At 41.7% G+C, this 11,754-nt stretch overlaps 1 protein-coding gene across 1 annotated transcript; it reads left to right on the plus strand.

Annotated features, from left to right (window-relative positions):
• Positions 1-805: 805 nt before the first annotated feature.
• Positions 806-10,369, plus strand: LOC121879289. The gene is made up of 6 exons (XM_042385884.1): positions 806-845; positions 2,940-3,052; positions 3,569-3,682; positions 9,693-9,806; positions 9,939-10,067; positions 10,179-10,369. The coding sequence occupies exons 1-6, from the start codon at positions 823-825 to the stop codon at positions 10,352-10,354; spliced, it is 669 nt and encodes a 222-aa protein (XP_042241818.1). The 5' UTR covers positions 806-822; the 3' UTR covers positions 10,355-10,369.
• Positions 10,370-11,754: the final 1,385 nt, after the last annotated feature.

Consider the following 11,754-nt stretch of genomic DNA (forward strand, 5'->3'; position numbering starts at 1 on the left):
AAGTGGTAGGTGTTGTGAAGGTAGTGGTGGGTGTTGTGAAGGTGGTGGTAGGTGTTGTGAAGGTGAGTGGTAGGTGTTGTGAAGGTAGTGGTAGGTGTTGTGAAGGTAGTGGTGGGTGTTGTGATGGTAGTGGTAGGTGTTGTGAAGGTAGTGGTAGGTGTTGTGAAGGTAGTGGTAGGTGTGATGGTGGTGGTAGGTGTTTGGTGGTAGTAGGTGTTAAGAGGTGGTGGGTGTTGTGAAGTAATGGTGAGGTGTTGTGAAGGTAGTAGTAGGTGTTAAGGTAGTGGTAGGTGGTGTGTGTGGGGTTATGGTGGGTGTTGTGAAGGTGGTGGTAGATGTTGTGAAGGTGGTAGGTGTTGTGAAGGTGGTAGGGGTTGTGAAGGTAGTAGTAGGTGTTAAGGTAGTGGTGGGTGTTGTGAAGGTAGTGGTAGGTGTTGTGAAAGGAGTGGTAGGTGTTGTGAAGGTGGTGGTGGGGTGTGAGGTAGTGGTGGTCGTTGTGAAGGCAGGGGAAGGTGCTGTGAAGGACGTGCGTTTTGCTAATAATAAGATTGGCTTGACTCTGGTACCTCATCGTGACGGGAATACTTAACGTTTACTCAGGTTCATGGTGGTGTGTGTGTGTGTGTGTTGGGTTTTGGGTTGACAAGTACAACCACATTTTTATTTTAATTCACTGTTTGATACACAGTAGTATAAAATGACATGATGTTTTTATTACTACTGGTGGCATCATCAAGGTATTAACGGGTTAAGTGTGGTTTTATGCTGATGATGTTGAGGATGTGGAGTTTGTTAGGCTCTGGAGATGATGGGCGTTTTACCATGCAAACACACACGCAGGCTGGGTGAGTTTATATTACTACTACTACTACTACTAATAACAAAAATAAATACACACTATTGTGAATACTGTATTTAGATATTAGCAATGACGTTATTGTTTATGTCTTAAAATCAGGATAATGTTGTTCTGTGTAATATTATATATTATTGTGAATATAGTTATGGAGCTGGTGACTTATTGTGATCAAATATGATGTCAGGGGTTGGTGGACTGTTTTTTGCTTCAAATGATTTGGTTTTTTTCTGGATTTTAATTTGTTTTTTGCTCATTAATGAGTGATTTTAGTGTATAATGTTTTTTTTTTAATGTTTTACAGTATAGCTAATTTTATTATATAACCAAAGTAACTATGTATGGGTCTCAATTGGATTTTTGTACAAGTTTTGCTACACTGTCGTTGTTTATTCTCAGTAAAGTTCTCAATTTATTTATCAATCAGTATAATCTACTAACATTTCTGTAGCAAAATATTTTTGAATGTTATACTTTTGGTGTCTGCAACAATGATTACGTTTCATGACTACTTTACTACTGGGTTGTAAGGATGTTATCATTGTGCTTTTCAGGTTAATATTAAAGTTTGTTTTATTGGATTACTAGGGGTTAGTAAATGTGTTTTTAAGTTTTGCATTTTACTTTATTTGTTTTTTTTACTATAACAACTTAGGTCTCTTTCTAAGACAAACTTATTATACTAGTTGTTCTACGTTAAATGCACACTAAGGTTTTTATTTCTAGGCCAAAAGACAGATATTGGTTATTCTAAATCAAACATTATTTCTTACTTGTGGTCACACTCCTCAGTGTATAGATCAGAAGAAAAAAATAACAGACATAAAACAGATTTGGGTTCTGTGAGGTAGATAAGGGAATAACATCGTATGACATCCTCTGCAGTAAACCGCTCTTGGCAGCAGATGCCTTTGGGGCTCCAGTAAGACCTCAGTGACGGAATAGGTAGAAGGAGTGACCAACATAGGAGCCTAACGACTACACCAACCGATGTAGGCAATAAGACATGGACAAGCTACTAACGCGAAACCCAACAAACTGGACTATCGGCAGTCCATTGTAACTTTCCTTCCCCCTACTTGTTGCAGCTACTTGCATAACTGGATCAGGAAAAGAGGGAGCAAAGATGTGTGGTTGCAGCCTGATCACTCTGCCTCACCACAAACATCAGATCGCACCGTCATCAAATTTATCACACATTCTATTACCATAATAACCCCTAAGCCCCCCAAAAACTTACGGCAAAGAGCGTGTGGCGACGGCCACAGTCAGAGATGACTGTCCGAAGTCCCTGGTCACAACTCTGCATGTGAGCGGCAAAGATAAGATGGTCGTTTATGCACTGGGATCTGGCAGTAGTGCGATCCAGTCCTGTCTGTGCGACTAAGCAGCCCTTTGTAGGAGCCACCCTGCTCACCCTGTATGGGAAGGAGACTATAAAGGGCGCCCGAAACATAGCTTTCCTACCACAACCTTCCTGTCAGCACCCAATGCGTTCAAAAACATCACATTAGATTAACACAGAAATGATGATGTAACCTCTGATGGTCGCTGCATGGAATGTCTTTATGCTGGCGCAAGTGGACGTTAAAAAAAACAAAAACAAAAGCTCTTGGGGTAAAACCTGTCCAGAGACAACACCGACATAGAAGCCATAAGTGAGTCATGACTACCAGACGTGGCCACAGGCAGCTAACACACAGTTTGTTACAGGCAGCTAACACACAGATTGTTACAGGCAGCTAACACACAGATTGTTATAGGCAGCTAACACACAGAATGTTACAGGCAGCTAACACACAGTACAGGCAGCTAACACACAGATTGTTATAGGCAGCTAACACACAGAATGTTACAGGCAGCTAACACACAGATTGTTATAGGCAGCTAACACGCAGATTGTTACAGCAGCTAACACACAGATTGTTATAGGCAGCTAACACACAGATTGTTATAGGCAGCTAACACACAGATTGTTACAGGCAGCTAACACACAGTTTGTTACAGGCAGCTAACACACAGTTTGTTACAGGCAGCTAACACACAGTTTGTTACAGGCAGCTAACATACAGTTTGTTACAGGCAGCTGTCGGGATCAATTATATGGTTGTCCAGAGTGGGCCAGACGAGGCTTGTGTGACTATGACTTAAAGTTTATGTACGAGAAATGTTCAGCAAGTTGCAACGTTTGTCTCGGTAAGTCTTGTTTTACGGAAACTGTGTTTGTATCTTTTGCTGTATAATGAAATTTATATGTTTTTCCATTTATTTTGTGAAGATGTTTCCTTAAGGTTATGTAGCCTGAAACATCAAGTCTGCTAAATTTCACCAGATCTAATAAAACTGCAACACATACACGAGTACTTGACGGTGTCCAGTGTTTTTTTTTTCATTTTGTTGCAGTCACACCAGGGATTTTATTGCATACACTATAATATAAACTCTAGTGGTCAAATAGAGTAAGTTTTCTCAGTTGGTTCTAAGGCCAAGAGCTTTAACGGGGAGAAGATTAATAATGCAGTCAAAACTTATCATGGTGGAACTGCTGGTAAATGTGATCCCGGAGAAGAGCCCTTTTAAGTTCTTTCATTTCACTATGTTGTAGACTATAGCAATACTTGGTCTCCTGGGAGTGATCATAATAAAACTGTCGCTTTATGTCATACTTAGTAATGAGAGGTGAGAATAAAGGTGTTTGCTTTCCTCTTACAGACAAGTGTGAGGATCGTTTACCAGACTGTCAAGAGCGGGTCGCCAGAGGAATGTGTAAGACTAAATTACACTTAATGTACCGGCAATGTTCATATAGCTGCAACGTGTGTGTAGGTGAGTCTGCCTTCATTAGTTTATGAAAATTTTAGCTTAGCTGTGAAAGCTTAAGTTGGTTTTGTGTGTTGCCTCACTTAGTGGTTGTTACGAGTGGACGCCATAAGTTTCTGTTCTTAGTATGAAATACATTGTTAAGATGGTGGGTGGTTAGCTCGAGCAGTTTCGCTCATTACTCGTCCACACTGAATGATTCATGTTTTAAGTATTAACTTTGTTTATTACTTTATGTAGTTAATATATTAGGTTTGAGTATATTGTAGTTTATTGTATTAGGTTTGTATATAGATTAGATAAGTGGAACTAATGTAAATAGGTAATTTAGGAAAAGGTTATTTTTTGGCCAATCAGGATGTAGTACTTGTACGTCAGTATTTGGCGGTAGAGTATATCCCAGGAGGGATGGTGTGGAAAAAGGCACTGAAGACTCAGGAAGGTGCCGGCCCTTCAGGTCTGGATGCAAACGGCTGGAGAGTCATCCTCAGTACTAACAAGTTTGGCCCCGTAGCAAGTGATCTCTGCACTGCCATTGCCGTCCTTGCAAGAAAGCTGGCATCCTCGTGCTGCCAACACCTCCATGCTCTGACGACCTGCCGCCTCATTCCCCTGGATAAGAATCCAGGATGTAGGCCTATAGGGGTGGGGGAAGTGCTGAGGCGGATCATCGGAAAATGCATAATGGAGGTAGTAAAGGATGATGTCAGGGCAGCGGCAGGGAACCTACAAGTTTGTACTGGCCACCAGGCTGGAGGGGAAGCTGCCATTCACGCCATGAGAACGATATTTGAGCAGCGTGATTGTGAGGCCGTTCTCCTGATGGACGCTTCAAACGCATTAAACATATTTAACCGCAAAGCCGCACTGCACAACATCAAGATCAAGTGTCCAAGCTTTGCAATGTATGTTGAAAACTCCTATAGGAATCCATCAGACCTCTATATAGTAAACAACAAGGCTCTAAGAAGTGATCCATCATACAGTCAACCGAGGGAACAACGAAGGGGTACCCTGTTGCAATGGCAATGTACGCAATAGGCCTATCCGTGCTCCAACACACAATAAAATTTGAAACAAATGAGGTCAAGCAAGTGGCGTACGCTGATGACCTTACAGGAGCAGGAAAAGTGGAGACATCAAAAAGTGGTGGGACCTGGTAACATCACGAGGTCCACAAATAGGGTACTACCCAAACACCAGCAAGTCCTTCCTCATTGCGAAGCCAGAACATTATGAACGGGCAATGGAGGTGTTCGGTGGAAGTGAGGTCAAAATAACGAAGGATGGCCAAAGACACCTAGACGCAGTAATCGGCACGACGGACTTTAAGACCGCGTACGTAACGGGATATGTGAATGAGTGTGTTAGGGAAATCCAAGCTCTGTCTGAGATTGCTAACACAGAGCCACATGCGGCTTTTGCAGCATTCACCCATGGAGTCAAGCATCGCTGGAACTACCTGATGCGCACTATCCCTGATATCGGACCCCTCCTCCACCCTCTGGAAGAAGCTATCAGCGTCAATTTCATTCCCAAATTAGTAAAACACCTTCACTTAACCCCAGCAGAAAGAACACTTCTTGCACTACCACCGAGACTGGGAGGAATGGGATTAACCAATCCAGAGGAGATTGTTGCCACCGAACATCAAAACTCAGTTAAGCTCACGACAGCCCTCACGGACCACATAATCGCTCAGAACGCAACCGGGGAGGTGGATACCAGCGAAGTAAACAAGATTCGAAGGTCCATTACGACAGGACCACAGCATGGCCAAAGTGATAAGTTGCAGCAACTGTTGCTGCAAGTACCAGAGAATTTGAAAAAAAAGTAGCTATAGTGCAGGAGGTGGGCGCCTCGAACTGGTTAACTATGTTACTGATAAGGGCAAATGGTTTCAGTCTCAATAAACAAGAATTTACAGATGCCAATGCTCTAAGGTACTGTAAGCCAGTAGAAGGATTGCCCTCCCAATGCGTGTGTGGCTCTTCCTTTGATGTCGATCACGCCATGGTGTGCAAGAAAGGGGGCTTCATATGCATGAGGCATGACGAAGTAAGGGATCTCAAAGCAAATATCTTGAAGGAAATCTGCCGTGATGTCAGGGTAGAACCGACCCTCCTTCCATTTGACGGTGAGAATTTCCAACATAGGACTTCAAACACATCCAATGAAGCCCGTGTTGACGTCAGTGCTCGAGGATTCTGGGCGCAGGGACATCGAGCCTTCTTCGACATCAGGATTTTTGATCCCATGGCCGCTTGTCACCGTAACCTAGCTCTCGGTGCTGCACACAGGATGAACGAGAACGACAAGATAAGGACATACGGGGAGAGAATTCAGAACGTTGATCAAGGCAGCTTCACTCCTCTAGTGTTCACAACCTTTGGTGGGATGGGACCAAGTGCAAGATGCTTCTACGCCAGACTCGCAGAGGTGCTACTCGAACAGAAGCAGCAGCCCGGAAGTTATGTTACAACCTGGATGAGATGTCGACTGTCCTTCTCTCTCCTCAGGTCTGCTTTGCTCTGCCTCAGGGGAACGAGAGCATCGGCCCCAAAGCCGACAACAGTTGCAGATATTGACCATGAGGCTACAGTCACTGAATGCAGCAAAGATCTGCAGCTCAACTAACTCAACACAGCTAGGATAGCTACCTATGTATTAGGATATTTAATATTAAGGTAATAAAATGGTGGCGAAGGTATGGCTATTAGGGGAGGATGGAGGCCTTTATATTAATATTAAAAAAAATGGCGGTAGAGAGGTGACGTGGGTGACCGGCTGGTAGTTGGTAGTCAGTCTCTCGGCAAAGCTGTCTTAAGTAGTATACCTTCTCTCTGATGCTTTGGGAGTTGGCATTTAACTATTGACATTTGTTTTGCTTGATATTGATTTTATGGGATCTTGTGGGACTTTCAGTCTTTACTTAGCCACTTCCAAACATCTTGTCGTATTATTATTGTTATTTATTTCATTTTGTGTTCGTATGTGGTGGTGGGAATAAGTCAATAATGTTCATATATTAGTATTGACTTGTTTAGGTTTTGACCTGTTAACTTGACCTTTGTTGGGAGAACTTGGGATTAAGAATATAATAATAAACTGAAATATTTGAAAGACTTAAATAATTTGTGTCTATGTAACGATCTACCGTAGGGTCGTAACAGTGGTAAACATCTGAACTAAGGCTTAGAAAAAACAAAAAAAACAATATCTTCGAATACATGCTAAACTTGTTAACAAATCAAACATCTCTCCCTCTATCTAAAACACACTTCTTTCACCAATAACAGATCTTTCTTAGCTGTCATCCTAATATTTTTACGATATTTTCTTTAACCCAAGCACGACACCCCTCTATCAGCCAGCCAGAACTTAAAGTTACTATCACCGTCGAAGATAAAGCTCATTTTAAAGTCTTTGTATAGCTGCACCACTATTTCCCTATCGCACAAAATATATAATAATACTATCACATACAGTACAGTCAACTACGGTATATTCTAGTACTTTGTTCTGTCTCCAGCCTCAGAAACTGATGGCTTCACATTTCTTATCTTCATGAAATATACGTCCGAACTTGCTCCAGTCCTTTCTGATCGTTATACTCCTCTAATCATTGTTACGAGTTGGGAATTTAGAATATAGTTAAAAGTCTACCCAGATCCCAACAGGCAACAACAATAAAAAAACAAAGACAATCGGACTATAAAAGGGTAGACAAAGGATGCGAGTTTTTGTTGTGTATAATAAAGTACCATAAATTCCTTAACAAAATATTCAGCTTCCTATAAATTACCCTTAACCAAACTTAACCTAAACATTAACAGTATATACATATTAATACAACATAAAACAATTTTGAAGCAAGTGGACGTGGGGGGAGGCAATATAAGATTACAAATACTTAAGTGCGGAGCTGAGATGGCTGACGAGTAAGGCTGAGTATTGTAGAAGACGGTAGGTAGTCACTGTGCCATAGGTTTCCAGGATAGGTGATCCTGTGGTCACTTCCCAGAGTGTACTGAACTCTCCTCGAACTCGAGCTGACAAAGAAGACTTGGAGGAAGTGACACAACAACCAGGATATGGAGAAGGGAAATCCCGGAGTGGTAACTAAGACGAGTCATACTCGTGTCTCGTCCCTAGATGGCGTTGCTCGTGGTGCTGGGTAGGTAGATCAGGACAATAGATGGCGTGGTTCGTAGTGCTGGGTAGGTAGATCATGACAATTGGTGGAGGGGTTCGTAACATCATCTAATGGACTGCGATGGCCAAGTGGATATGGCACTCACGTTCTTTCTAAGGGTCGCCGATTCACTCCCGAGGCACTTCCTGTTCACCCATGGATAATTAACAGTACAAAATGAGGAATTCAATGTGGTCTAGTGCAGTGCCAACCATGCTGCTTCTTTATGTCTCGAAAGTTTACGAAAATACAAAGTGTTGTATCCACACTGTCCCTAATGGTGCAGTGGCTTATAAGTGATGTGGACAGTATATAGTTCCTTCATTCAGGGAATTAGTTAATTGTCAGCTCATTCCATAAAAGTGATCCCTCCTCTCTTCTTAGCCATCGTCACCTAGCTCTTACCTGTTCTTCTTAAAGTCGTGGACGCTGACATAAATCAATAACTACTCAAACTCCTCGACGAACAGCTGCTGCTTTTCGAAACTTAATGTTTTCCACTGCAGCCGTTCTACTGTAGACTTACCAGCTCTCTCCACTCATAACGTCGACAGTGTACTCGACAGCATCCGTGGATATATTGTTCCTCATATTTCTAATTGTTTTGACAAAGTCTAACACCTGGTTCTTCTTGGTAAGCCTCATCCTTTTTCTCTCTCTGATTCTATAATATTCTGGATCCTATCGTCTCTCTCTCCAATTTCCCGCGCTACCCTCCATCTAGACTGGATTGCTTCAAGGTTCACTTCTTATGACTAACCTCTTAAATATTCCATAATTGTAACATACACATAAAAGTTTTCCTTATTACTTTAACTCTCATTTTTAGCTTGACGTAAATCCCGAGTCCACAGTACACTAGGACAAATGTAACCACATAACAAACTAATAATAATTTTAGTTGGAAATATGATTCCCTGCCACCATTGTCATTCTATAATATTTTCATTAATCCAATCACCGTCGTCAATATTCCTTAGTCCTACCTGAACTAATAACTTCCCCTAACTCAACCCATTTCTATTATTATAAAGATACATCAGAGAAATTGGTCTTCCTCTTTCGTCTCGTCCCTACTTGTGTGTGTGTGTGTGTGTGTGTGTGTGTGTGTGTGTGTGTGTGTGTTCTGGGCAACGGCACAATCGTTTTTCATCAAACTTGGTGCAAAAATCGCAAAAAAATCGTAGAGTTGAACAAATATGGTCCCATGTCGATAGTTTCTTTAGGAAGGCATTAATTGACCATTTTGTCGCTGTACCCAGTCAGCCGGACGGTGGTTGCGTGCTAGCCAAGCACGAGCGTTCAGACTTTCACTGGGCACGATGGGCCCGCGATCGCTTGTATCCTCTATAACAGCCATGTTGGCCCTCACAAGGGATATTGCTCTCAAGTGTATAGTCAAAACCTATTAATTCCATCAACAACCAGCTCCTCACTAACTCCTTACATCCTCTTCCTACCTCATTATCTGCCTCTCTATTCTCTTTTCTACCACAATTGCTATTTCCAGTACTCCAATGGGCATATGATCCGTCATTCTTTCTCTTTCAATTTCGTCTGCAATATGCCATTCCTTATCACTTAACTCCTAACCCACTTAAATCCCTTTAGTTAAATTTCATCATGATTCAATTTCTGCTTTCTTTATACATATAACTCTTAGAGGTCCTTGTCCTGTAAGTAACAAATAATAATATCCATACAGGAACCACATCAGCAGATTACCACACATCTAGTTTGTTACAGGCAGCTAGCATACAGTTTGTTACAGGCAGCTAACATACAGTTTGTTACAGGCAGCTAACATACAGTTTGTTGCAGGTAACTGTTGGAATTATTCACCAGAGTGTCCACTGTGGGCTGAAAGAAATTTATGCGAGACGGATCCACTCTTTATGCATCAGAAATGTCCAGTTAGCTGTGAAAAAGTTGTGGGTGAGTTTATCCTCAGTTAGCTTGTTAAATATTAGCTTATTTTTCTTTTTAACTTTGCTTTATGTATTTATAGTGTCTATGCCTTTATGTTTATGATATCCATTTTTACGTTTGTGTTGTTTGTGTTGGTAGATGCCGACTGTGTGGACAAAAGCAACAATTCCATAGTGGAACTTCCTCCTCTACCCTCCAACGACAAGAATATCAACAACCTGTCTCTTCTCCCAATCAAGCAAAGGAGTATTGTTCACCCTGATTTTGGTGAGTTTCTCTCTGAAGAATTTATCTCAAATTTATTGTGATAAGACGAATATTGCATTATTAAGAACGTCGGTGTACTGACGAATGGTATTGTCCTCGTGTTTCTCCCAGAGTGTGGACGACCAATCCAAACGCTGACGGCCACCACCACCAACAACAGAAGACACAGAAACACTGACATGATGGAGGTAATCATTTCAGGCCAAAAAGCAAGACTTAGAAGGGCCTCCATTGATCAGGTAAGTGTTTCGTTTTCAAATTATTCCTCTGAACAACTTGTTTACTGATAAATGTTGATAACGAACCCTGTAAGTTAGTGAAGTCCAGGTATTGTTGCGTTGTGGGCCTCACGTTTATTCTTAATACAGTTAATGAACTCGCTTGCACTCATGACTTTACATCTTCGCACTGACTATAGTTTATAATGAAGTGATCAAGCCTCCTGGGCAGTGACTGTTTAATGATCCCAGTCCAGTCACAGATGCTCTCGATGGCTATATATTCCTTGGAAATATTCATGAGAGGGTTGAGTAGTACGCTTACTAACTTACTGATGACCCTGCATGCCTCCTGACTAAAAGGGCCTTCGCGAATAAATCAGTCCACGAATATCTGTCCTCGCTTTCACTCCCGCCATTTTTCAGTTGTCTCATCTTCACCGTTTTTACTCATCACATGGGCCATCTAACTTCATTTTCCATTTATAACACTTCGGGGGTCATCAGTAATTTGGGGGCACTGGATAATTTGGGACCCTGAATAGAAGTACTGTTTGCCATGCTTTTAATTCGTTCCTGTCCTCACTGCGGCTATCACAACCTATAGGGTGGTTTGTCTTCTTCAGCTTTGATTGATTCTTTAAAAACACCATTCACCCCAGACACTTTAGTTATCATTATCTTCTACAGCTTCGTCGTAGAGTCTAATTTGTCGCAGCGTAATACCTGGTGTAATTGTAATTTGCTTGGTGATGATATTTATACCAGCCTTCAGTGTCGTTCTGCCCGGATCACTTAAGGCACTTGGCAGTCTCAATTATTTTCATGAAAGAAGACTGTCCTGTGTCATCAACATACTCAAGGTCTGTCAGATATATTCCATAATCCACATGACATCTTTTTGTATAGCCTGCAATATTATTATTCTAATTTAATTTATCAGGGATATAAATAACAATAGGACTTAGTCACTACTTGGAGAAACTTATAATAATATTAATACTAACGTGAACATTTTATTTACGAACACCTGTACCAACCGTACCGTTGTGTAACACTTGTACCCACCGTACCGTTGTGTAACACTTACAGTACACCACCGTACCGTTGTGTAACATTTACACCACTGTACCATTGTGTAACACTTGTACCCACCGTACCGTTGTGTAACACTTACACCACCGTACCGTTGTGTAACACTTGTACCACCGTACCGTTGTGTAACACTTACACCACCGTTCCGTTGTGTAACACTTACACCACCGTACCGTTGTGTAACACTTGTACCACCGTACCGTTGTGTAACACTTGCACCACCGTACCATTGTGTAACACACCACCGTACCGTTGTGTAACACTTGCACCACTGTACCATTGTGCAACACTTACACCACTGTACCGTTGTGTAACACTTGCACCACTGCACCATTGTGTAACACTTGTACCACCGTACCGTTGTGTAACACTTA

The sequence above is a fragment of the Homarus americanus genome, unplaced genomic scaffold, assembly GCF_018991925.1.
Source record: "Homarus americanus isolate GMGI-L3 unplaced genomic scaffold, GMGI_Hamer_2.0 scaffold16894, whole genome shotgun sequence".
Taxonomy (NCBI): domain Eukaryota; kingdom Metazoa; phylum Arthropoda; class Malacostraca; order Decapoda; family Nephropidae; genus Homarus; species Homarus americanus.